Source organism: Phyllostomus discolor, chromosome 14 (assembly GCF_004126475.2).
Source record: "Phyllostomus discolor isolate MPI-MPIP mPhyDis1 chromosome 14, mPhyDis1.pri.v3, whole genome shotgun sequence".
Lineage (NCBI taxonomy): Eukaryota > Metazoa > Chordata > Mammalia > Chiroptera > Phyllostomidae > Phyllostomus > Phyllostomus discolor.
In genome coordinates this window covers 27,627,378-27,652,971 of record NC_040916.2, presented here as the reverse complement: position 1 = coordinate 27,652,971, position 25,594 = coordinate 27,627,378, and the positions used below count along the sequence as shown (strand labels likewise).

Below are 25,594 nucleotides of genomic sequence, written 5' to 3'. Positions count from 1 at the left end.
AGCCGGGCCTCTGGGCCTGGACTGTGTCCCAGAGCCATAATGCAGTTGTGCTCTTGATCCATCTTGCTGACATTTCCAGGCACGTGGCTGAACGTGTTTCTGCCTCACAGACTTGAGACCACACAGGTAAAACATGCAGCACATGCTGCTCTGTAACCTGGAACTGATAGTTCTTTTTGGTCAGCCAAGACCCCAAGCAGAGATCTGAGAACTTGGCTGGTCTGGCTGCTGTCTGGACAAGCACCGACCACAGGGAGGCCTGCACACCATGGAGGCTGGACCATCACAGGAAGGTGCCTGTGCCCGTCCCTGGTGCCACTGTGATGGGAATTTGTGGTTGGAGGCAGAGTCCCTCGTCTGACCCCACAGCAAGCATGGCTGGATTTTGTCATGGACTCTGTCCACTTCACTGGTCTCCCTGGTTGGGTCACTTCCCAGGGGTGGTTGCCCTTGCCCTGGGATAGAGGGTTGGTCAGTGTGTCTCAGTGAGGCCCAGAGGGTTCTAATGAGCCACCTGGCTAGGGCCACAGACCCAGGCGACACTGTGGCTCAACACAGTGACACATGAGCCACCAGAGAACATAGTTCACAGGATGTGTACTGGCCCCTGCTGGATACGGTGAGACGGGAGACAGGAGGGTGGCTGTTGTTGTCAGGGAGTGTGAGTCCAGCTGTCACTGCAGAACTCAACTCATCACCTTGGAGGCCGCCACCTTGAGCCGTCGGGCTGTACAGGTGCATGCTCGTCAGAGAGACACACGGTGCTCCACCCTGGGGATCAGAGGCAGGTTGGGCTCATCCACCCAGGGCCACCCAGAGAGCAGATGAGGAGCCCCTGAGGCACCCACCTAGAAGGGCCATCCTCTCCATTAAACAATGAGCTTCTGGGCAAGGCAAGAGGCTCAGCATCCAGCAGATGTCAGGCTGCAGTCACTTCTTGGAGCCTGCACTTCAAAACAAGGATGGTGGCTGGCAGCCACTGGTAGGTGGGCGTGGTGGGGGGGGGCATTGTGTAAGCACCCAGCTTCCTGCACAAGGTAGTCTGAGATTGTGTGAACCATGCAAGCAAGGCTGAAACAAGTTTCTGTTTCTGACTTAGCTTTGAGAGCCACAGACCATTTTCACAACACGTATCAGCTCCGTTGTGTGGCGGGACTGTACAAGGGCAGGGGTGACAGCATGTGCATTTGGGGGACACCTTGGAGGCTGGCAGCTACACTAGGAATGTGGTTTGCTGCTGAAGGGGAGGGGGGGGAACAGCCCCAGCACCGCACCTGCTGTTTCCCTGGTGCCCTGCCCTCACCCCTCCCCGGGAGCTGCACCCCCACTCTGCTCTGCATCCCCCTGCTTCCCCCCCCCCAGTGCCTGCTCTTGCCCACCTTGCTGCACCCCACACGGTTCTGTCTGTCCCCACTCACCCCATGCCCGCTGGTCCCTGCCCCAACGTGAGCCCCTGCCCCCCTGGAAAAGCCAGGTGAGCACACTTGGGTGGGTATTGCCTTCACGCACTCAGGAAGACCCCAGAGATCAAAGCACCAACACCCTCACGCCCTGCAAAGGGGGCTGTAGCAGGTCCTGGCGCTACTCTGGGCCAGGTCTCTCCTGCCCAAACTGAGTCTCCGGCACCGCCCCTGTTCAACGGGCTAATAACACCTCGTCTCCAATGTCCCCACGAGACACTAACGAACACCGTGCACACCACCCGGCCCCTCTCCAGCCCTGTGAACACCTGCAGCCGCCGAGGCCCAAGGCCCGCACCCCAAGGCTGCGACAGTGCCCTGGTGCCCGGGCAGGTGTGATGGTACTCGCTGGAGACCCAACACCATCAGGCGTCTCCCCCCCCAGGCCCGCGCCTGGGATCACCTCCCCTGGGCGGGACACGTGGTGCTGCTGGCCCCCACCTGTTGGAATATGCGCTGTGTTCCTGGGATCTCTGGGCCCTGGAAGGAAACTGCACAGCAGGCCCCTCTCTGGGCTCCGGGCTCAGGACAGCCAGGTCCCTGGTGGCTTTCTTCCCCGCGCTGGGTGACTCAGTTTCGTGGGTCCCTTGATAAAGGGAGCGCTGCCTGAGTTCCGGAGGGCTCACCCGTTCCTGAGGTTGTGGGGCTGTGGCAGTGGGGGTGCAGCTCAGACTCCCCCCACCCCCCACCCCCGTGGACGCGTTTACCAACGGGGCAACCACGGGCCTAGGTGCAGAACCACCGCCGCCCACCGGCCTCCTGCCCCTTTCCACGCTCCCAGTGACCAGTTCATACGGACAACCTGCCTGCCTGGAGTCGCCCTGTTCGTGCTGCGTGAATTGGTCTATATCCCCCATTAGCCGCACCTACAGTCTCCTCGTGACCCCTTCCGCCGCCCCCCCCCTCCGCCCCCTGCCCGCGCACACACACACACATACCAGCTCAACAACCGCGCAGGGAAGCGAGCCCTGCAGGGGGACCTAGTTGGAGGCCCAGGGCCTAGACGGGAACCCAGCAGGTGCATCCAGGGCGGGTGCAGTCCCAGGTCGCGGAGCGGAGGTCTGAGCCGCAGGTCCCCTGTGCGCACTGAGCGCCTCTGTCAGCTCATTATTTGCCTCGCTGTGTGCGCCCAGCCCTCCCGCCCCGGCTGCGCAGCGTGCGCCAGGTCCTACGTGCCCCGCCTGCCCTGGCCCTCTGCGCCTTCACCCCGCCCCCGGTGCACACCCCCAGCACCACTTAAAAGGTTCTTGGTCACGTTAAAAACCAAAATTAGTAACTCCCGTGCTTTTAGTAATTTCTCCAGCACAACGACAGTACAGAGTATAGTAGGACGGCTATTTTGTTATGATATGTATGTGCAGTGATTACAAAACAGTGATCTCAGTACATTGTGATCACACCTCTATAAACAGAAGCCCAATTAACATATGGTATTAATTATAAGATATCCATTGGATCACATTCTGGACAGCCAATAAGCAGTACTACATACTTTATATTCAGGATACATTTTTTTTAAAAGATTTTATTTATTTTTAGACAGAGGAGGGAGAGAAACATGAATGTGTGGTTGCCTCGTGCGCGCTCCCTACTGGGGACCTGGCCAGCAACCCGGGCATGTGCCCCAACTGGGAATGAGAAGTGTGACCCTTTGGTTCCATACCAGCCAGGACCTGGATACATTTGAAGTTTTTTAAAAAATTTAAAACAATCTACAGGGTGGGGCAAAAGTAGATTTATAGTTGTATGTGAAAGTTTGTTTTTGTATCATTCATTAATTGTTGTATTAGTCTCCATATGAACAACCGGAAACCTGTTGCTCTACCCTGTATATGATATACATTACTTTAGGTAAAAATTGAAAATATATATATACACACACATAGGCATGGGCCCTCCATATCCGCGGGTTCTGCACCGGCAAATTCATCCAAGGAGAGACGGAAAATATCCAGGATCAGGATGAGGAAAGTTAGGGTGCTGCTGACCCGCACTGTGCGGTTAGCAAATGTTACCTTGTTGCGGTGTAGTCAGGTCTCACGTGGTTGCGTATTGTAGCATTTACCCGGCATTAACATTGTATCAAGTAATCTAGACACGACTTTACAGTCTCCAGGGGAGGATGTGCATGGCATTTGTCCTAATATTCCGTTTTATATAAAGCACTGCAGCACCCGTGGGTTTTGGTGCCCGAGGGCGGCCCTGGAACCCACCCCCGCGGATACCGGGGGACGACTGTAGGCATGTGCGTGTGTGTATAAAGGACTGGAAGAACAGACACAAAATCTCAAGGTATCTCTGTGTGGTCACATTGTAAGGGATTTCCCTGCGTTCTTTTCTGCACCTCCTCATTACTCTGCTGCAATGTCAACTTTTCTCCCGCAGATCAAAACAGGAATCAGAGAGCAAGTAACCGGCACACTTGCCCAGATTCCCAGCATCGCAAATTCTCTGGGAACAATCACTGACACTCTCGTGGACACTGTGTGTGGAGACAGACGCGGGGTTCATCCCCTCGTGGCCAGACCGTCCACCAAGCCGTGATGAAAGTCCAATTCCTACGTGGCCCTTGAAGCTGTAAGCTGTGGGATGCACCACCACGAGCTCACGCGTCCAATCTTTCTCAAAGGTGCAGATCCCGGGACGCAGTGGGACGACCCCAAGGCTGGATGTGGGATCTCCAGGGATGGGAAGACACCCCGGGGCCACACTCGGGCTACCAACGTACACCCAGGGACCCCTCGGCTGGATTCCGAATCCCCACGCGGCATGCGGAACCCTCCCCAGACTCCCTGCAGACCGGGATCCGCGTCAGGGGCCATCCGGGACAGGCTCGCGCACCAAGGCAAAACCTGGGACCGCGGGGGCCGCCGGAGCCGGGCGCGGGAAGGCGCCGGTGTGGAGAGCGCCGGCCGAGGGGCTGGGTCGGAGCCAGCCCCTGTTCACGCCGCTTCTACTCTGGGGGTCCGACGCGAGCCGCCCGCGCGGAAGCGAATTGCGTCCCGAGCGCCCACACCGCGGGCCTCTCCTTTCCTGGCCGCGACCTCACGTCCTTCAAGCGGCCGCGCACACGTGACACGTAGGGCCAATGCAAAGCCCGCACAGTCGCTCCACCCCCCCGAGTCCCCGCCCCCTGGCGTTCAGGCGGACGCAGGATGTGGGCCTTGCGGGCCGCCGTCCGCCAGGGGGCTGCGCTCTCTCGCGTGGTTCGCGGCCGGCCGGCTTTGAGGGTCGCGCCGCCGCCGCTGCGTCCCTGTCCCGGTCGTGCGCTCGCTGCCCTCAGTCCGGGCGATCCGGGGGGCCTGCAGGGGAGACGGGGCGGTAGCCGGGGTCCCCCTGCGGATGGCCCGAGCAGCGAAGCCGGAGCAGCGAAGGAGGAGGAGGGGCCTGAAGATGCAGAGAACGAGGACGAGGAGGAGGAACTGCTGCGGAGCGAGCCCTTGCTGCCGGCAGGGGCCCAGCGCGTGTGCCTGGTTCACCCCGAGGTCAAGTGGGGACCCGGGAAGCCGCAGCTGACGAAAGGTGAGCAGGCGCGGGACTGCAGGCGGCGCTGACTGGACCGGGCTTCGAGGGGCGGGGCTTCAGTGGCTGAACTTGATCGGGCCCTGCGCCGAGGGGGCGGGGCTTCGTGTCTGGAACTCCAGACCGGGAACGGAGCCTCGGAGGCTGGAATTCAGCACGGGGACCGCCAATGAGGGGGGCTCGGAAGGCTGGTTCTCGGAGGGTGGGGGGCCGAGGGGTCGGGCTTTGGGGACTGGACTTTGTGAGGCGGAGCGCTAAGGGGCGGAGCTTCGATGGCTGGACCTTTTGGGGCAGGAATCAGGGGGACCGGGCTTCTGGACAGCTGTCCAATTGCCAAATCTCCAACGGTGGAAGTTTGAGGCTGCGGGCTCTTAGGACGAGAGGCAGAGCGGCTGGACTCTGAGGGCAGGCACTCATAGGCTGGTGGTCCTGAGAAGGGGGCTACCTATGGCAGGGCAGGGGCTGGGGGGCTTCAGTGAACCCCCTCCCAAGCTGCCCTGAGCTGGCTGGAGTCACCAAGGATGCTTCCCTCCTGGAAGCCGAGTGGCAGGTGGCGGAGGCGAGAGCCCTGGTCCACACGCTGGACCACTGGTCGGTGGTGGAGACGATGGTGGTGCCGACCAAAACGCCCGACAGGAAGCTCATCTTTGGCAAAGGGACCTTGGAGCACCTGACAGGTGGGTGGGGTGCGTGCATCCCTGCTTTTCCCCAGGGGAATAGCAACTGCAGGCTGTTGCTGGGACTTGGATCTGACGTTGAAGAGCTTCTAGCCGCATCAGAACTCAGTGGAGCCTCTGGGGCGGGCAGTTCAGAGAGGGCAGCCCCAGCCCCGCCCTCCCTTTCAGCCGCCCATTCTCAATGTCTGGTGTGGGTCCTGCCTGTGAACCCCACTGTCCTGGGACCCTGACATCAGGCCATCCCCACGTCAGGCCGTCTTGGGCTCCCGGTTCAGAGCAGGTAGTCGGAAGGGGGTGCTCCCCGCCTGTCTGTTTGCTCAGCTGAGCCTTGGGTGCGTTCACTGCCAGTGAGAACTGGGGCCCCAGGTTTTCCCTGGACCCCAGTCCCCACCTCAGGTGCACCGAACACCTTGCTGAGAGGGTCCGGCGGCAAGGCCATCTGAAGTGCAGGCTCTACCTGGGACAGATGTTGTGCGGCAGGACCCCTGACATGACCTTCTGTCCTCAGAGAAGATCAGAGGGTTGCCAGAAGTCACGGCCGTCTTCCTGAACGTGGAGAGGATGTCTGTGTCCACCAAGGTACTCGAGACCTGCTGTGTGCCATCCACCCCCGCACGGGGCCTCGGATCAGCCTGCCCAGCAGGGGCACAGGACACAGGGTCCCCTCACCTGAGGTCCAGTGACGCCATGGGGTGAAGGACCTGCCGGCTCTTAGGACCAGAGGCAGAGGGGCTGGACTCTGAGGGCAGGAACTCATAGGCTGGTGCTCCTGAAAAGGGGGCTACCTTCAGGGGGGCAGGGGCTGAGGGGCTTCATCGAACCCCCTCGAAAGCTGTCCTGCAGGTCCCTCACCCACTCTCCTTTTCCAGAAAGAACTGGAGGCTGCCTGGGGCGTGCAGGTGTTTGACCGATTCACTGTGGTTCTGCACATTTTCCGCTGCAACGCCCGGACCAAGGAGGCACGGCTGCAGGTGGCCCTGGCCGAGCTCCCCCTGCTCAGGTGCTGGCACAGCATGGGGTGTCACCACAGAGGGCCTCCTGCCTGTTTTCCCGGTCTGGGGGTCGCTGGACTGTGGGACAGACAGGGTGTGGCTGGCTCTGCCCCCTGGACAGGGGCTGGTTGGACACCCCATGGGGCTCACTCCCCGTGGGCACGTCACCCAGTGTAGGACCCCGTGTGACTGACAGTGAAGGCCCATGCAGCAGGGAGGCCCCCAGCACATCAGGCCACACCCAGCGTTGCTGTGTGGTGCCCACTCCCTCCTCCCCGGACGGGCCTCTGCGTCTTCTTCCATCCACGGAGTTGCCCTGTTTCTGTGACAGGTCCAACCTGAAGAGCGTGGTAGCGCGCCCGGACGGACGTGGAGGGACCTCTCGCTACATCATGGGGTCAGGTAGCGTGTCTGCAGCCTGTGCACCAGCTGCTGGGAAGGGGGAGGCACCGGCAGCCACCGCTAGGAAGGGGGCCTGATCCCCATGCGTGCGGCAGGGGCCGCGCACGGGCCTCGTCTGCGGTCTCATCCATCGAGCTGGGGGTCTGGGCGGCCCCGGGGCAGTTGTAACAGAGGTCCACACACTCCAGCTTAAAACCGCAGCAAGTGGCCCGGCTGATGAGGTGCCGTGGCTGAGAGCCAGCCTGCAAACCGAAAGGTCGCCGATTCTACTCCCAGTCAAGGGCGTGCAAGGGGCAGCCAATTGATGTTTCTGTCCCTTTTTCCTGCTCTTCCCCTCTCTCTAAAACACAAATCTATAAAAATGTCGTTTTAAAAAAGTAATAATTGTTTTACAAAATATAATTTTTTAAAAATTGATTTTTAAGACACCAGGCGTCTGAGGTCCAGGGGTCCCAAGGCCTCCACCCCTCCATAGGCTCCAGGGAGGGTCCTTCCCCCCACTTCCAGCTCGGGGGGGCTCCAGGTGCCCCTGGGCTGGTGGCCGCATCCCTCCCGCCTCTGCCTCCATCTCCACGTGGCTTCTCCTCCTGGTCTGCGCCTCCTCTTCTGTCCCTTCTCAGGACACTGTCATTGCATGCAGGGCCACCCTGACCCAGGACGACCTCCTCTCAGATCCCTCAGTAATCCCACCTGCAAACACCCTGTTCCCAAACAAGGTCCCGTTCCCAGGTTCTGAGGGTCAGGAGGTGGTGCATCCTGGGGCTGCCACACAGCGCACTGGGGGCATCCGGGGCTGTTCTTCCAAGGCTCTCACTTCCTGCTATCAAGTGAAGGTAACCTCAGATGTTGGAGGGAGACACGTGTCACCGGGAAGCACTGTGTGTCAGAACGTGAGGTGCTGGGTGCAGCTGCCTGGCGTCCTGGAGCTCACCTGCCCTGCACCCGCGGGGCCTCTGTCCGTGCAGCCACCTCGTGCGTTGTCCTCCGGTGTCTGCGCACTGACCCAGCGTCCTGTGTGCGGTTGCAGGAGAGTCATTCATGCAGGTGCGACAGCGCCTCCTGAAGGAGAAGGAGATGAAGATCCGGCAGGCCCTGGAGAGGCTGCGCAGGAAGAGGCAGCTCCTGGGGCAGCAGCGGCAGCGGCGGGAGTTCCCGGTGGTCTCCGTGGTGGGATACACCAACAGTGGTGAGTGGGCGGGGCCTGCCCCGCGTGGAGACTTCCCCCAGCGTCCAGCTGCGCTCCTGGCGGGGCCCCGCGTCCTGAGTCGCAGGCACTCGGTGGAGCGAGAGGCACCGTGTTCAGGGCTCCCCTTCTCCATTTCCCCGCAAGCACGTGCTGAGCCCGCCGAGGCCCAGCCCTGTGTGGGTGAGGTGGCAGCACCCTGTCCTCGGGGGCCTCGTCGTCTGCGTGCAGACCGGGGCAGTTCCCTCGAATCCTGCGGCCCGGCAGGGGTGGCCCAGGCGACAAAAGCACGAGTGTATACGTGGGGACCCCTGCCTCCCAGGTAGTGCAAACGCGGTGCTGCCGTGTTGGACAACCCCCGGGGGTTCTGGGGGTGCAGGGGACCAGGGAGGGCCTGTGACGCAGTGGCGCCCCGGTGCCTCGACGCCCAGGGAAGACCACGCTGATCAAGGCTCTGACGGGAGACGCCGCCGCGCAGCCCCGCGACCAGCTGTTCGCGACGCTGGACGTCACGGCGCACGCGGGGTGGCTGCCCTGCCGCATGGCCGTGCTCTACATGGACACCATCGGCTTCCTGTCGCAGCTGCCCCACGGCCTCATCGAGTCCTTCTCCGCCACCCTGGAGGACGTGGCCCGCTCGGTGCGTGGGGGCGGGGTTGCAGCCAGGCGGTCATGTCCGGTCCCCGAAACACAGCCCAGGGGAGGCCGGGTTCCCCCGCGGGACACGTCATTATTCCAGCGGCCAGATGAGGGGTGCCTCTTGTTTTATTTATGTATTTATTTGTAAAGAATTGTTTTTAGAGAGGAGAAGGGAGGGAAAAAGAGAAGAACCATCCATGTGTGGCTGCCTCTAGAGTACCCCCTAGTGGGGACCTGGCCCGCAGCAGGGGTGGGGACAGGCCGAGCGGCCAGGAGTCCGCTGCGCAGGGAGCGGCCAGGCAGGACTCAGCGAGCAGCCTGTCCACCTGCTCCAGATCTTCGGTCTCCAGAGCCCAGCGCTTGCTGGGCGCAGGCCTGGGGCAGCTCCCCCTGGACCATGCTGGCCCTGGGCGCGTCTCCGTGGGGGGCTGACGCCGGTGTCCTCACATGTCCTGCCACGTGACTGTCGGTCCCCAGGACGTCATCGTGCACGTGAGAGACGTGAGCCACCCTGAGTCCGAGCTGCAGAAAGCCAGCGTGCTCTCGGCCCTGCGCGGTCTGCACCTGCCTGCCCCGCTGCTGGACTCCGCGCTGGAGGTCCACAACAAGGTGGACCTGGTGCCCGGGTGAGTTACGCCCACCCGCCTGGTCCCTGCCCATGATCGGGGTCGCCCACCCCCACAGGGATCCGAGGGCCCATGGGGTGTCAGCGTGCACTGCTCCTGGTGCGGGTGAGGCCATGCGTGTGGTGTCCTGGCCTGCTCAGGAAGGCAGGGGGCTGGGGTGTCCTTGAGCCTGCCGTGTGTCACGCGCAACCAGCAGCAGCCCCCAGACCAGTGCCTGCACCCCGCGTGGCCCATGTTTCCCCACAGGCTCTTCCCAGGCTTCCCTGCCTCAGTCCATCCTGAGAGGCAGCGTCCCCTCCCGGGAAGGCCTCAGGAGGTCACAGGCAGGGCCCGGTGGGCAGCAGCCTTGTGTGGACCCTCGCTCGGCTGACCATGGCTGAGCCAGGTCCCCGGCCGTCCCCACCCAGGTACAGCCCATCGGAACCGGGTGCCCTGGCCGTGTCCGCCCACCTGGGTCTGGGGCTGGAGCAGCTGAAGGCCGCGCTGGAAGATGCAGTGCTGAGAGCGACAGGCAGGCGGGTCCTGACCCTGCGCGTCCGCCTGGCAGGGCCGCAGCTGAGGTGGGCCGGCGGTGGGGCAGGTGGGGTGGGGCCGGGTGGCTGCATGGCCTCGCTGCCTGCGGGGTACTCCTCAGACGGGTTCGTTCGGAGTGGCGGCGTGGCCTCCGTGCGTCCCAGTCGGTCCCTGCGCAAGCTTACACTGAGCGCGCCCTGCGTCCCGCGCTGCCCCCTAAGCTGGCCCTCCCGCCCCCAGCTGGCTGCACCAGGAGGCCACGGTGCAGGACGTGCAGGTGGTCCCCGAGGCCGGCGTGGCTGACGTCACGGCCATCATCAGCAACTCCGCCTACGGCAGATTCCGGAAGCTCTTCCCGGAGTGAACTGGCGGCCTTGACTGGGACCGTCCTCTGCGCCGGGGGTCCCGCGTGGCGGTGGCGGCTGCACGTCGGAGGTCAGGTGGGGCAGACTCAGTGCTGCCACGTCGGTGGGCCGGGTTCATTCCCGGAAGTTTCCGCTGCAGGACTCGAACCCTCAGTTCCCCAGTCCTACTCCAGCCTCCACCCAGAGGAAACCCGGCACCGGGCCGGCAACCAGGAAGGTGCTTCATGGAGCCAAACTGCCGCAGAGACGGCCGCTGCTGAGCGCAGAGGGTCCGAGACAGAGGCCGGGTGGAGAGCTGGCCGGGGGTCCTGCAGCTCCCATGGAGACGGGCGTGCCTCTCACAGCCCCGACGGAGCCTCCAGCAGCCTCCAGACGGAGTGCTGAGCGCAGGGCGTCCATCTGCACCTCTGTCATCACGTGGGAAGTCTCCGTGCGGTCTTCCCTGGGACTGGTCCTGGCCACCCCGCCCGAGCGCTGTGTCTCCGTGGCCCAGGACGCCGGCGTTCGGGGCTGATGGGGAGGCGGCCTCTGCCCTGGGCTGGGCTGCAGGCCCCTGACCCGGACTGGACCCAGTGCAGCGCCGGCCTCGTCTCCTGAGACTCCGGGACCCACATGCCTTGGACACGCCCCATCACTCCAGCCACTTGCCCACCCGCCTGCCGCCCGCACCCTGGGCTTCCCACACCTGCTGCCGACTGTGGCCATCCACAGCTCCAGACGCAGAGAATAAATAAGTGAGGCCCGAGCCCCCAGTGTTGGTCACGTGTCCCAGCAGCCCGGGGGACGGCCGCACACCCAAGTGTGGGAGGCAGCCCCAGGGCTGCCAGGAGGCCCTGTGGGTGACAGCCCACCCACCGGTCCCCGACAGTCTGGGCCACAGGGTGCCAGCCTGTCTGCTTCATTCAGCCGAGCCGCTGGATGAGCCCCCCCAGGGGTCTCTGGGCTCCAGGGGGCTTCAAGGAGGCCCCCATGGGTGGGCATCTCCCGCAGGGGCCGTGTCCCTGGCCTCTGAGGTGCAGCCCGCTGAGCAGTGCCCTGGGACGTCGTGGAGGGGGTGCCCAGAGTCAGGGCTGGGGCCTCAGGGACCCCAGGGGAGGATGCTCCCGAGGGGGAGCCTTGGGCTTCCTTTGGGGCAGCAGGTGGTAACCGCTGCCCATCCCCGACAGGCTCGGGTCCCCTTGCGGTTGTGGGGTCCACTGTGTCCGAGGAGCCCGATCTCTGCGCACAGCCCAGGGGGTGGGAGGGAGGGCGGCCGCGGTCAGCAGTCCAGCAGCTTCTCGTTGAGCCTGATGACGTCGCTGACGAAGGTGTCGGCACCGATGAAGTCGCCCGCGATGATGTTGGCACAGCGCGGGCCAGGCCCCGGGCTCTGCTCGCGCACCCAGGCGCCCAGCCGCGGCAGGCCACGCAGCGTCAGCTTCCTCAGCGACTGGGACGGGTGCGCCAAGATGTACTGCAGGTTCTCCGTGAGGTTGATGCCCGCCACGAAGACGCCGTCTGCAGTGGCACGGGGCGGGGGGCGGGGCCGGTGACTCCGCGTCCCATCAGCGGCGTCAGCCCGCCTGTGTGCCCCGCGGCCCCCCAGGGTCTTGGCTCCCCCTTCAGGTACCACAGGAGCTCTGCCCGCCGGGCTGGGCCACAGTGCCGCCTCTGTGTGCTCTGGTCGTTTCTGAGCACACCGGGCCAAAATGGCCCCTAAGACCCCACGCCCAGATCCCCGTGTGCGGACGGAATAGCGTCCCCAGAGATCCCACATCCTAGTCTCCGTGTGCACACATGACACGTGGGTCCCATGTGTCTGCACATGTGTGTGGACAGGTGTGCATATGTGCACGCACCTGTCTGCGCACAGGTGTGTGCACTTGCACATGCATGTCATGTGTCGGTACATACCCAGGCACATTTATTCTGCGTGTCTGCACATGCTGAACCACTGGCTGGCGGTCCCTTCCCTGTCAGGCCCAGCCCACACGTGTGACCTGCCTCCCGTGCGGCGCGCACCCACCTGGGCGGCCGCAGCTCTTCATGTGCTCCAGGTAGCAGATGAGCTTCTCGGGCTTCACCTGGTCGCCCCACCAGTAGGGCACGCCGGGCCACAGCTCCCGGTGCCTGCTCACGGAGGCCGCATCCTCATAGGAGAGCAGCACCTGCTGGCCCCGCGCCCACAGCTGGCGCAGCGTCGGCACCTCCTGTGGGGCAGGGGCAGGACAGAGCTGGGGGGCTGTCGGGGGTCTGGGGTGGGGGGCTTCTGTGTCTGCGTCGTGGTGTCAGTTTGTCTCAGGACACGGACGCTCGTGTCTTCCCACGTGGCCAGGCCCCACTCGGTGTGTCATGGGACAGAGGGTCACCAGGAGTCAGCGGGACACGGGAGAAGGTCGCTCTGCTGTCCCTCCGTGTCTGGAAGTCCCCTGTCCCCCCCACCCCTCCCACCATCCTCGGTGACATCCCTGGGAGACTTGGGACGGCTGGCTCACCCCCGGGCAGCCCCCTCCCCCAGGTACCCTGTCGGGGACAGGACCGGGCATCCCCTGGCTCACAGCAGCACTGCCGCCTTTTTCCGCCCAGGCCCGTCAGGGTCCGACTCTGTGCTGCCCGACTGGGTGTCACTGGGGCAGTGCCAGGAGTAGGGTGGGGTACATGGACGTGGGGACAGCCTAAATGCCTGGGGGTTGACCTCTTCCGGCTCCCCAGGGAGGAAGGGGACGCACGAGCTCAGAGGCAGCAGCCGATGCAGACACTTATCTGCTTCACGAAACCACGGGTGGGGGCTCGGGCTGATCTGTGTCCCCAAGTTCCCACGTCAGAGCCCTGACCTGACCCGTCTCTAGAGATGTGATCTAGGTAACATGGGGTCACCAGGGTGGCCCTGGTCCCACAGGACTGGGGTCCTAAGCAGAGGAGGTGATGATCCTGTGAGGACATGGGGGGAAGACGGCCGTCCACATGCCCAGGAGAGAGAGGCCTCAGGGGGAGCCAGCCCTGCCTTGTCCCCCGCTGGGTGGCGTGGTGGCGTCTGGGAAGCCCATGAGCAGAGGCAGTTTATGCTGTGTGCCCACCCCCGCTCCTCCCAGCAGCTGTGCAGGGGCCCAGCCTGTCTCACCCCTCGGGGACACAGCATGTCCCCAAAGATGTTCTTGATGCAGGTGACCAGGTACTCGTGCAGGTCCTGCGTCATCCCCTCGAAGTTCCTGCACGCCAGGATGACCACCTCCTGGGGGTGGCTCTCCAGCCACTCGGAGATCTCGGTGAGCGTGTCCTGGGCGGGGACAGGGTGCACGGCCTGACCCAGCTTGACCCAGTCACGCAGCCTGACACACAAGTCACCCAGCCTGACAGTTGCTCAGCCTGACTCAGCCCGGAAGTCGGGGACAACCCCTCCCATCGAGCGGCTTTCCAGGCACAGTCAGCCGGCACACGGGCGCAGACGGCTGGGCCGACCGGCCGCGGGTGTGGGGAGGAGTGTGTCTGTGCGTGCATGTGCGTGGCTGTGTGCAGGGAGTGCTCTGTGCAGACGATGTGCCCGTGTGCCCGTCGCATCCACACCGAGGACGCTGCGTGTGCAGACGCTGGCTGAGGAAGCTCCGGGAGCACGCCAGGCCCTTGGGCGACATGCAGAGGGAGGTCCAGGGACGGCCCCTCCCCAGCCCAGGGGTCTGCAGCGGGGCCCAGGGAAGCTGCGAAGCGGACGGTGACCCGTCATATATTGCAGCCTCGGGAACATGTGTGCAGCCGCTGACAGCGGGAGGGACAGACCCGCTGCACTGGGGGCAGAAAGTCCCCGGGGATGCGCGTCTGCACCACTCCAGGCAGCCCCGGGGAGCAGGCGCATGGGGGCTGGTGCAGGCTCAGTGAGAGGCAGGGATGGTCGGGAGTGGCCGGCTGCATCCCGCCCGGAGGCCTCGCTGGCCGCCCCTGGGCCCCCGCAGCTGCCGCCTACCTCCACCAGCACGGCCGTGTACATCATGTGCACAAAGTGCAGGTTCTTCTCGGAGCCGTCCGGCATGTGCGCGATCCGCAGGTCCAGGTACCGCACCCCCGCATCCAGCTGCTCGGTCACGGTCAGCACCTGCACAGCGAGGGGGGTCACCTGTGCGCGGGCGGCGCTGGGTGCCGGCCCCCATCTCACTCCGCGCTGCCTCGCTCGCTCACTGGCGCCCCCTGCGGGCTGCGTCGCCCGAAGTCGGGTCACAACACAGGCTGCCGCAGGGGCCCAGGTCTTCCATGTGGGTCCCGCTCTGCAGGGGACACGGCCAGTGGAGGCACACAGCATTCCCGGGGTGGGGTCTGTCTTGGGAAGCGGCTGCGCGGGTCCCAGAAGACAGTGTGCCCTTGGCTGGCCCTGGACTCAGAGGTCCCTTCAGGGCCCCCCCTCGCCCTCCCCCCGGGCCCTCACTGCAAGGAGCCCCACCCCCGGGGGCTCCAGCAGCCCCAGGCCGGGTCCCGGAGCGCCTGCTGGACCCTGGGAGGCCGGAGCCGGTTCAGGAAGGCTGACTCCAGCGGGGACTCTCCACCCAGAAAAAGCTCCAGGAAAGGCGAGAAGGAATCCAGCCACAAGGGCAGGAGGAAAGGCTGTGAACCGTCGGCCCCGGGGGAACCGGGGGGAAGCTACGCGAACACAGCGCCCCGGGGAACCTGTGGCCTGTGCCCCCGCCCCGCGGAGTGACGAGGGAGAACGGAAAATCAGCGTGGAGCTGGGAGATGGGGAACGGAATGGTGTTTCCCCTCTGTCCAAGCAGTAACAGAAAAGGGAAGGAGGACCACCACATAAAAATAAACGAAAATGGTACTCTGCGCCCTGTGGAAACAAAAATGGAAAAAGGCAAAACACACATAAAGGCCAAGAAGAAAGTCCGAAGACCCCTGCGCGGAAGAACAGACGCCGCGAGAAGCGCTCGCCGCGAGCCCGACCCGGGCGAGGGGCGCTCCGCTCAGAGCGACGGTGGACAAAGCCAGGACGGCCGTGAACACAGCGTTTGCAGCCCGCGTGGCCCCTGCAGGGGGCTGGGGTTTCTGCTCCACGCGCCCCCGCCACCCCGCGGTGGAGGACTGAGCCCCGCGGAGCGCAGGGCAGGGCTCGCGGTGTGTGCAAAGGCCTCGGCGGGTGTCACCGGGACCCGATCCCAAGCCCCAGAGGCACAGGGTCCGGGTGCGAGCAAAGAGGTGCCTGCAGCCACACAGGTCACACGAGCTCCTGGGACCCGCGACCACCAGCCCGCCAATGCCCTCCCCGGCCGGCCGGACGCGTGGCACCGTCTGTTCCCCCCAAGCCCGCCTCTCCCCGGCCTGGGTCCCCGCCAACGTCCACCGTTAAGCACCTTCTGCCGCCGCGGGCGCCTCCCCAGCAACCCCTGGGTCCGCCGGGCCTTCCCGTCCCCGGCGGGTCGCACTCTCGCCCCCGTGTGGCTGCACGTTGAAGTGCAGCCTTCCCGGGAGCTTTCCAGCCTTTCCAGCCTTTCCAGCCGCCACCCACGTTCCAACCCCCACCCACCCCGCCCTTCCTTCCGGAAAGGCTTTGGGGTGACTGTTCCGAGGCATTCCGGATCCCGGGTACCTGACAGATCCAGGAATGCGGCTTCCCCGCGTTCCACACTGGGCTCCCCGCCCTGGCGCGTGGGCCTCCCACCCGCCCGCCTGCCTTGCGGGGACTGAAAGTCAACGCAAAGCCATCACGGAGCCGGTTTCTGTAACAAACCGGCCGTTGTCCGCCGCCCCAGCGCCGCGGGCTCGGGCTGGAGGGAGCCGTGTTTGCAATTCTTTCCCTCGGGGTTACGGCGGCCCAGGCAGGGGGGATGCTACGGGCCCGACTCCTCGGCCCGGGGACGCTCACCTGGGTGACCGACCACTTGAGCACGGCGGGCTGGGTGACGCAGGGCAGCACCCTGGCCAGCAGCTGCAGCAGCGGGGACTCTGTGTGGGAGATGGGGCACCTCCTGTTCAGGCTGTAGGTCATCGTGTCGTGGCTGCCTAGAAAGAAGCACGCGCGGCCGCCGTGAGCCCCTCCGCACAGTGCGCGTGGAGCCGCACGCGGAGCTCGGACCGGCAACAGGCAGGGGACACACAGGACGCCCTTAGAGAGCGTGCTGAGAACATTTCCACGGCAGCCCCCAAAGTCACAGCCTCCCAGGGCTGCTCACTGGACCTGTATGCACACAGGGCCTTTGCAGGTGGGACGAGGGAAGGATCTGAGAGGAGGGCGTCCTGGGTCAGGGTGGCCCTGCGTCCAGTGACAGTGTCCTGAGAAGGGACAGCAGAGGAGACGCAGACCCAGAGGAGAAGCCACGTGGAGACGGAGGCAGAGACAGGAGGGCCTCAGACACCAGCGTAGGGACGCCTGCGGTCCCCAGGAGCTGGAGGAGGTGGGAGAGACCCTCCCTGGAGCCTGTGGAGGGAGCACGGCCCCTAGACACCCTCAGGACCCTTCCTGCATGTCACCCGCGGCAGAAATGTGCTCACCTGGGATGGCCAGGTGGTGCAGGGGGATGTCCCAGAGCCGGGGATGGAGTGCTGACATCCAGTCTGCGTTGCCATTCTTCGAGGGGCAGGGCAGGCTCCGGCGGCTGCTGGATGAACTCTCCTGTCCCCCGGCCGGCATCATGGTGGGGGCTGCGGGACCCCCCCCCCCCCAAGGAGCTGAGGAGGGACGGGAGGTCGTGCAGAGTGAAACCCCGGGGCACCGCGGACGCTCTTCTCACCACCACACTGGGGGCAGCAGCTTTGAGAGGAAAGGAATCAGACTTCTTCCAGGCCTGGGTGGGAGGCTGGGAGCGCAGGAGAGTGGGGAGAGTTCCCGACAGACAGAGACAGACGGACGGACGGACAGGCAGTCACAGAAGGGGTACAGAAAGGCAGACAGAATGGCCCAGCAGCCCCAAAGCCGCTCTCCCAGGGGGGCTGCTCACTGTGGGGTCCCACCTGCGCCCCGGGGCCCAGGGGGGCGTGCAGAGCTGCGTCACAGGGTCTGAGCTGCGGGTCTGGGGTCTCGGGGCAGGGGGAGGCGCAGACCGGGAACCAGGTCAGCGCCCCGGCCCCGCGGGACTGGGCCCCGAAGCGGGGATTCTGGAGCTAGGGAGGGCAGGGTTAGCGACCCATCCGGGGTCCGTCGGTCGGGCGTGAGGGCAGCTGGAGGAGACGCGAGCTCTCTGTCAGGACGAGCGGACGAGGCGAGACGCTCCGGCCCAGCCACCAGGGTCAGGACGCCCCCCCGGGGCTCTGCAGAGGCGTGCAGCGCCCGACCCCACCCCCACCCCCCGGCCCCCTGACACAAGTGCAGCCCGGGCGCGGGGGTGGGGGTGGGGGTGGGGGGATGGCTGCGCTTCCCGGGACCTGCAGCACCAGCTGCGGCGGGGTCCCGCCAACCTGACCCGCGGCAGACACCTGAGCCTCCGCGGGCCCTGCGCCTGTGCACGGGGGTGCCAGGAACCCGCTCCGGGCATGGCTGGCGCGTGAATAATGGGAAGGGTGAGCCGCTGCCCGGCCGGGCGGCATTCCTGCTCTGGCTGTCGCTGCCCCGCAGCCGGGCGAGGGGCCCTCCCGGCCCAGCAGATGGAGGTAGCGGCCCTGGAGCCCCGGGGAACGAGCAGTTCGTGGCCCAGAGAGTTCCCACTCTCCCGCCGGGCCGCGGCTCCCTGTGCCTGGCACTGCTGCGTCGGGTGGGGGACAGGACAGGAGCCACGCCGCGCCCACCCGTCTCCCTGCGGGGACTCGGGTCGCCCGACGAACGACACCCACCTGCACGGCGCCCTAGTCCTCGCGGCAAAGCCCCCTCCGTGGCCTCTGTCCCTGGCGCGGTCCCAGCCCAGACTCGGCGCTCCCGAGAGCAGCTTCCCGCTCATTGGCCGCGCGCTGCGCCCGCCCGGGAGGAGGGGCCGGGGGAGGGGCCGGGTGTCAGCAGAAGACACCACCCAGGCCGGAGAGGGGTGCTGGGGGCGGGCAGTGGCGCCCCGAGTCTGGACCACGGCCCCGCGGTGGGGACAGCCCTGCCGCGGAGAAGGGGGTCCCGTCCTCGCCGCCCCAGACTCTCGAGGGGACCATGGGGAAGCCCGGGTTACTGCCGTGAGTGACAGGGGACGGGACAGGAGGGTGTCCTGGCGTGACCCCCGGGTCAGTGCTCAGAGGCCAGGGCGTGACCTGACAGCCCGACCCCTCTGGCCGCTGCCCCCACCTGCGGTCACTCTGGGCCCCAGGCCAGAGCAAACCTGGTGTCCGCCCAGGCCTCTGGTTGCAACAGACCTGCAGCCGGGCCTGTGATCTTGCCCCGAGTGGCCGCCTGCCGTCTTCAAGTGTCCAGCCCTTCAGCCCCAAGTGGCCCTCGTCCTGGGCCCACCAGGGTGTGGCGCTCGACTGCGGGGAGTGGGTTTCCGGGACGTGTCCACTCTGCGGGCCTCTCAGCCTCGTCCCCGAGGCGGCCGGGAGCCCAGCCGGCCGGGACCCTCGCCCTTCTCCCTCTCTGGACCCCTCTCTGTGCCTCGCTGGCTTGTCCACTCAGCAGAGTGCCTCACTCCCCCACGTCCCTGTGCTGGCCCAGAGTGGACAGAGCCCGGGGGGGGGGCGGGCGGGGCAGCCGTGGAGGGACGTTGCAGCAGGCTCAGAGGGCTGGGCGTGTCAAGTGCAACTACGTCTCTCTCTAGCCCTCCGCAGCAGGTGCCCCTCCTTGCAGCCGGAGGCCGGGGGCTCCTTCCCGGCTCCCAGCGACTCTTCCACGGGCCCCTCTTCCGAAGACCCCCCCCTCCCCGTGTTCGGACAGATGATCATGAGATTTCCACCCCAAAACACATGCAAACTCTACGATCCCAAGCAGAAAAAGGACAGCACGTTGACACCAACCACAATAAATTTGCTCAACTCCAAAACAAATGAGAAGATGTTAAAAACAGCGAAAGATAAAGATAATGATTAAAGGAACCAAACGAACACGGGCCGCCGCCTCGCTGGCGCGAACAGCGGCAGACGGACACCAGGGGGCGCCGTCTCTGAGGCGCCGAGGCCCTGTGAACCCGACTCCGCGGGGCGGCGCCCGGAGCCTGGGGTGCGGAGGTGCCGTGGGGACAGGCGCCCGTCGCGCTGGGTGCAGCGGGTCCGTGTGGCTGTGACAGGTCGGACAAAGGCAGGTGAGAGCTGGGGTCGGGGTCCGCGGTGACAGCTAAGGGGGGTGACTGCCAGGGTTGGTTCAGGACTGGGCTGGGGGTTGGGGCTGTGAGTTGGCAGTAACACGAAGACACGACGCGGGGGGCTGGGCTTCAAGGCCAGAGGTTGGGTGTACAGGTGGGCTAGGGTTAGGGTTACGTTTTAATTTGGGGGTACAGAGTCAGAGGGTGGGGGTGAGAGGTGGGGGCTGCAGTTGGGGTGTGGGTTCAGGGGTTAGGGAAAGGATCAGGGCAAGGGTCAAGATCGAGTGCCAGGGTCAGGGTCCGGGTTAGGGTCCGAACCAGGGACTCAGAGTCAGGATCAGGGGTCAGGGGTTAGGGTTAGGGCTGTTGGAGGACGGTGAGGAGCGAGGACAGACGCAGGCAGAGGGGGAGAAGCCCGCCGCAGCGGCCGTGGAGGGGCCGGTCCGGGACGGTGCGGTTGAAGCGTCTCACCGGTCCCGGTCGCTGCACACCGGGACGCGGCGTGTTCACCAGGCCCCTGACGCCGGCGAGGCGGCTGGTCAGGGGACGGCCTCACGCCGGTGCCACCACGTCTGGCGTCGGCGACGCGGTGGCTCCCAGAAGTTGTTCAGTCCCACTCGTGTCTCGTGGACACACCGCCCACACACACAGCATCCGCACCGAGTGCCCTTGCTCCGTCACTCGGTCCCAGCTACCCCGAGTGGCCACACGTGTCCCGCACGCGAGTGCTCAGGACGGCGCGCCCCCGACGGGCGCTGCCACAGAGGCCTCGCAGGCCCCGGTGAGGACCGCGGGGTGGTCTCTGCGTCTCCGCCCAGCGCCCAGGCCCGCCTCGCCTCGCCTCGCATGCCTGCTCCCGGGGCGCGAAGGAAGGCACGTCTGTCCCTCTCTCCGGTGTGCGTCGGGTATCACACACCAGATGCCCGTCCCCGGGCGTGGCACCAGTAAATGCTTCACACGTGCCCACCGCGCGCAGGCGCTCCCTTCCCCGTCGGAGGCCGCACCTGCCCGACGCTCCGCTCGGCTTCTCTGCGGATCTGAGGGTCCCGCCGGTCCGGCCCGGTCCCGGACCCTTCTCAACTTCAGCTTGTCCCCCCCACCCCCTGGCCTGCCCGTCCCTTCTCTCCCCTCCTAGTGGCTGCAGGACTCGGACGCGCGGAGGATGAGCCTGCGTGGGCGGAGGGTCTTCGGCACGGCGGGGGAGGTGAGGGTCGCAGAGAGAGAGCGCGGGGGCCCGGCGATGCGCCTCCGAGAACTTGGAGAATTTAATGGGGAGGAGTGACCGGGGGCGGGTGTTAGGACGGCGGAGGTGTCGGTGGGGTGCGATCGCGGCGCGTCGGGGTCCAGGTTGAGGGGTGGGGAGCGAAGCCCCGGTGGGAGGGGGCGGGCCCCTGGTGCGCGGTGCGGGGAACCTGCGAGTACGGAGACGGTGCACTGGAGGCGCCTTGGGAGGTTCGAACGGGCTACACACGGGGCGGCAGGGGGAAGGGCCCGGGAGGCATTTGGGTGGAATGGAGAGAACGGAGGTTTCCGTCCGGGAGGGACCTGAGGGTGGGCGCAGGTGACGGGGACTGTGAGACACTCGAGGAGGGTTTTGGGGGCAGGGAGACAGGACACCGGGTCGCGCGCTCACGCGTGTTTGGGGGGCCCTGTCTGTCGTGGGAAGGAAGGGAGAGCGGCGCGGAGAGGCCTCACCGCCAGCAACGCGGCGCGCCCGGCCTCTGGCCTCTCCCGGGCGTGCGGGGCGCAGCGCGTGTCCCGGGGCGGGCGGAGCTGGGAGGGCTGAGGGTTCACTTGGAGGTGCTGGCAAGGCCTCCTGGCTCACCCCCCTCTTTCCTGGTTATGAAGAGAAGGAAACACGGGAAAACCGGCGTCCAGGGAGCGTGGTGAAAGAGCGAAGGGCTTCTCCCGCTGTCCGCGGTGCGAGGCCCGGGAGTCGCGCAGCGCCGAGGGCCAACGTCCTGCGCGTGGCAGGTTGATGTTAACCTGGCTGTTGGGAAAGGGAAGTCTGAGGAATTGTCACGGGAGAAGACCCCGGAGTTCCGGCTGCCTGTCACTACCGAACCCAATAAGCAATGACAGCGATTCTATCTTTGATGGGCGTTTTAATCAGATGGCCGGCGATCAGATAAGATGGTGGGTTCATTCCCTAACAGACCATCTTCCCCTTTCTTTTCTGGCCAGATCTTTTATAAGGGGGTTGGGGGAGGGCACACAAGGTGTGGTGAGGGTTTTGAGATTCAAAAGCGGCAACATTCCTGTCCTGGGCCGTTAGCTGTTCCCAAGGGGGAGGGGTGGTCGTCTGCTCTCCCTGGAACAAAGGTATGGATGTCCCCAGCCAGTGCCCCAGGAGGCCGGCTGTTTTCCCAGGAGCCAGGATGGGCCTTACCTGCAGCTTCTGAAACAAAAGCTTTGACATACACATGACTTGCTAGACTTACAACTTTTTACCTTCAGCTAAAATTTTTCAAGTCTTGAGTCCCTATCAGAATTACTTATGATCATCATCTCATTTCTTCCTAAGAGGTCTAGTTGCCACAATTTGCTTTAGGAAGAGAGCTTCAGCACAAACACCTCAGCTTCAGCCAGTAAGACTCCTAGCCAGAGCTTGTTGACCCTCTTACTGAACTCCTTGTGCTTAAAGTTGTGGGAGCTGCCCAACAAAAATCAATCTGCCAGGTACACTGCCTTTTTTTCTAAATTACCTGCATGTCCCCCACTTCACCTTTGAAATCCAAGACTCTGTTCTTCCATTTTCTAAAATACCCCATATACTCAATATTACCTCATTGTGTTTGGTATTTATTTTAATATGAATCCCCTTTCCCATGTTGAATTCCTCCCATTAATCAGATCTTGTGAATTTGATTGTTATCCCAGCTGTTAGAATTTAGAAGGTAAGGCAAAAGTAACTTTTTGATCACCCACAGTGTTGGTGAACCAGCCATGTGACACTCATGGCCGGGACACTAACTTCTGGAAAGTGTAGCTTCTGAGAGATCATGGACATCTCCTGGCAAGAGTAAGCATTATTATTATTTTCTGCTCTGTCTGCCTCTTTGGTCTACTTCTGCAGGGCTTGGTATAATTTAGTAGTGCCAGGAGTTATTGTCTTCCATTGTACACTTACACTGTCATGAAAAGCTATTTCTGAGGCCAGCTGCTTGGACTTAGAGAGTCAGGAATGTTCTTTATCAGCTCCTGGCTGTGTTTACACTGTGAGGACTTGGTTCCACTCCTGCATCTGGCAGCTGGGCTCCATTGTCCAGCTCCAGCTCTGGAGTCTGGCTGTGGGGTTCTGTTTACAGGTTTGGGTTCTGTGTCCTGGGTCTGTGGCCTGGGGTTGAATCTGTCTTTGGCTGTGTGTCTGGGACCTGGAGTCTCTTCAGGTGTGGTTTTGTGTCCTGGCTGGGTGTGTGGGGTCCACGTGCAGCTCTGGCTCTAGAGTCTGATGCATGGAACCTGGCATCCAGGGTTCTCTGTCAGTCTCTGGTGTCAAGTGTCTGGCATTCAGGGTCAATGGTCTGGCCTGGGTCGTGGGGACAGATTTGGGATTCAGGCTGGGATATGGGGTTCAGCTTTTGGTTCTGGGTCTGCTCTGGGGTCCCGGTTCTGGACTGCAGGGCCTGTGTCTGTTTTGGCATCTGATGTCTGTGAACTGATGGTCATTGGCTCCAATTCAGTGCCAGCAGGAGTTCCAGAGTTAGGGTGTGGGGAGGAGTGAAACTTTATGTAATAGAAATGGCTCCACAGAATGACAAGTAATGGCTTTGACACAGAATGGCTGTGAGTGCAGCACGTCTGTGTTAGGAAGCTCAGTATTGTTACAGGTGAATCATGAAGCAGCACCGCTGTGGGTCAGCTCAGTAGCTTTGCTGCTTAGTTGTAAAGCTTCAGTGCTGCCAGGAGGCCCTGAAGTGAGGGAGCCCTGGGGCCTACTTCACCTCAGGCTGGGCTGCTCTGCCCCTTCTGGTCTGGTCCTGTCACTGCCTCTCCATTCTGTTGCATTTGCACACAAAGAAGTGCTCTTTGCAAAAGGGGCCCCTCTGAGGAGATCGGGCTGGGTGAGCAGAGAAAAGGTCTCTGGTGTTGTCACCAAAGCAGCCTGGGTTATGATTATTTTAAAATTATGCCAAATTTTCCTCTTGTACCTTTTTTTAAACCCAAACTGAGACTGCCTTTCTTTTTGTTGCAGCTTACTTAATTATACAGAAAAATAAAAAATAATTGAAAATTCTACCCAAACAGGTACTAACTGCTGTTGTTTTAAGTATATACCCTTCAGGACATCTCTCCTTGCTCATTTCCATTCTTCTATTTTCCTGGATTTAATTTATTTTTCTGGGCTTGTGATATGAATGCAAAAGTTGTAAATTTTCAGCTGTCTCCTCATAATGTGAAGATTTACCACTATCTTTTCCCACAGGTTTTTAATGTATTATTTTTATTATTAATCAGTTCAAATTATTTGTAACTCCAACTGTGATTCATTTTGAGGGATATTTAGACGTGCATTTCATAACTTTTAAATGTAAGGACTTTCTAGTTACATTTTACAACTGATTTATCAATTAGCTACAATGAGAACAAGAAACATACTTCATGTAATTTCAAACCTTTGAATGTTTTTTGAAACTTGTTTCATTCCAATACGGTCAATGTAAGAAATGTTCCAAGCATGCATCTCTGCTGCCATCTTGTGTTGATTTTGGGAATAACACCTTAGAGCAGGTCAGCAGGAAAAGTTGTGTATAGTCGTTTCGTTCTTTGTGAATGTTGAATCCAATTTGCTGCTCATGGTGTTTCTTACACCATTACTGAATTTTGTGAGGTGGTCTCTTGTTTCTGAAAGAGGTGTGCTCTATCTCGGATGAGAGAGGTTTGTTAAATCTGTTATGATCATAAAGTTTTCTTTGTGTGTCTGTTCTATACAAGTTCAGCTTATGACATTAAATACATGATGAATTTGGATCTTCCAGGTAAATTAAGCTTTTTGAAGTGAAGCACTCATCACCTCTAGTCATGCTTTTTACCTCGAAGTCTACTGCACATTATTCTGTAATTTTCATGTGATTTATATTTCTGATTAAAGCTACTTTTGCACCATCCTATGTATCTTTTTCTATTCTTTCTCTCTTTTTTTAAAGGTTTTATTTATTTATTTTTTCAGAGAGGGAAGTGAGGGAGAAAGAGAGAGAGAAACATCAATGTGTGGTTGCTGGGAGCCATGGCCTACAACCCAGGCATGTGCCCCGACCGGGAATCGAACCTGCGATGCTTTGGTTCGCAGCCCATGCTCAATCCACTGAGCTATGCCAGCCAGGGCTATTCTTTCTCTTTTGATGTCCTGTCACCCCAATGTTTTAGGTAATTCATATTTTCTCCCAGTTTGTGTATTTTATTTATATTGTCCAAACAAGTTCTTTTTCAGAGTTGTCTTTCATTTTATGAACTATATGTTATTAATGTATTCATTACTTAATGTATTTTGTTACATTAGTGTATTATGTACATTAATATATAATGCACACAATGTATTATTACAAATACATAATGTGTTATGTACATAAAGTATATGTATTAATAATGTATTCATTACATTAATGTATTTAATGTATGCATTAAACTGCATGTCCACTAGTATACTTGATTCCTGGCTACTTTTGTTTAAATGGACCACTATAAATCAAACCTACAGATAAGGGGTGTGGTCTGTCTAAGGTCAGAGGCAGGACTGGGCTGGAGGTGAGAGGGGGCCACAGATGTAGGTGGGGCTGGGTGGGAGGCGTATTTAGGCTGGGTGGGAGGCGTGAGGGGCCGGCAGTTCTGGGGGAGACAAACAACTCCGCAGACTGGAGTTTAGGCGCTGCTGGCGCCAGTGTCCATGGTCACGAGGTGACGCTAGCAATGCGGTCCAGGGACAGGAGGTAAGCTGTGTGGGGGCTATGAGGTGAGGGGGGTGGCGGGCAGATACAGCCACCCTGTGGGGAACAGGAAAGGGGTCCAGACTGCAGTATACATCTCAGGTCTCAATTTAACTGACCACTTCCTGTGGGACTTTTCTATATTAATCTACATTATATTACATTTATAGACAAGTTTGGTAAA

At 62.0% G+C, this 25,594-nt stretch overlaps 2 protein-coding genes across 2 annotated transcripts; one reads left to right on the top strand and one right to left on the bottom strand.

Annotated features, from left to right (window-relative positions):
* Positions 1 to 4,595: 4,595 nt before the first annotated feature.
* GTPBP6 (GTP binding protein 6 (putative)) lies at positions 4,596 to 11,121 on the top strand. Its single transcript, XM_028503381.2, has 10 exons — positions 4,596 to 4,982; positions 5,522 to 5,659; positions 6,168 to 6,238; positions 6,529 to 6,659; positions 6,983 to 7,053; positions 8,081 to 8,239; positions 8,668 to 8,876; positions 9,353 to 9,501; positions 9,909 to 10,061; positions 10,255 to 11,121. The coding sequence occupies exons 1-10, from the start codon at positions 4,616 to 4,618 to the stop codon at positions 10,376 to 10,378; spliced, it is 1,572 nt and encodes a 523-aa protein (XP_028359182.1). The 5' UTR covers positions 4,596 to 4,615; the 3' UTR covers positions 10,379 to 11,121.
* A 441-nt stretch (positions 11,122 to 11,562) lies between these two features.
* Positions 11,563 to 17,580, bottom strand: PLCXD1 (phosphatidylinositol specific phospholipase C X domain containing 1). Its single transcript, XM_028503467.2, has 6 exons — positions 16,833 to 17,580; positions 16,207 to 16,343; positions 14,317 to 14,445; positions 13,480 to 13,635; positions 12,385 to 12,568; positions 11,563 to 11,876 (listed from the first exon to the last, which is right to left on the bottom strand). Exons 1-6 carry the CDS (start codon positions 16,972 to 16,974, stop codon positions 11,638 to 11,640), a joined length of 987 nt encoding a protein of 328 aa, XP_028359268.2. The 5' UTR covers positions 16,975 to 17,580; the 3' UTR covers positions 11,563 to 11,637.
* Positions 17,581 to 25,594: the final 8,014 nt, after the last annotated feature.

Excerpts from the sequence above, each read along its gene's own strand:
- GTPBP6 (XM_028503381.2), top strand. The coding sequence starts at position 4,616 with ATGTGGGCCTTGCGGGCCGCCGTCCGCCAGGGGGCTGCGCTCTCTCGC. Across the intron at positions 6,239-6,528 it reads GGATGTCTGTGTCCACCAAG|AAAGAACTGGAGGCTGCCTG; the intron begins GTACTCGAGACC and ends CTCCTTTTCCAG. Across the intron at positions 10,062-10,254 it reads CTGGCAGGGCCGCAGCTGAG|CTGGCTGCACCAGGAGGCCA; the intron begins GTGGGCCGGCGG and ends TCCCGCCCCCAG.
- PLCXD1 (XM_028503467.2), bottom strand. The coding sequence starts at position 16,974 with ATGATGCCGGCCGGGGGACAGGAGAGTTCATCCAGCAGCCGCCGGAGC. Across the intron at positions 13,636-14,316 it reads ACACGGCCGTGCTGGTGGAG|GACACGCTCACCGAGATCTC; the intron begins GTAGGCGGCAGC and ends GTCCCCGCCCAG. Across the intron at positions 12,569-13,479 it reads ACATGCTGTGTCCCCGAGGG|GAGGTGCCGACGCTGCGCCA; the intron begins GTGAGACAGGCT and ends CCTGCCCCACAG.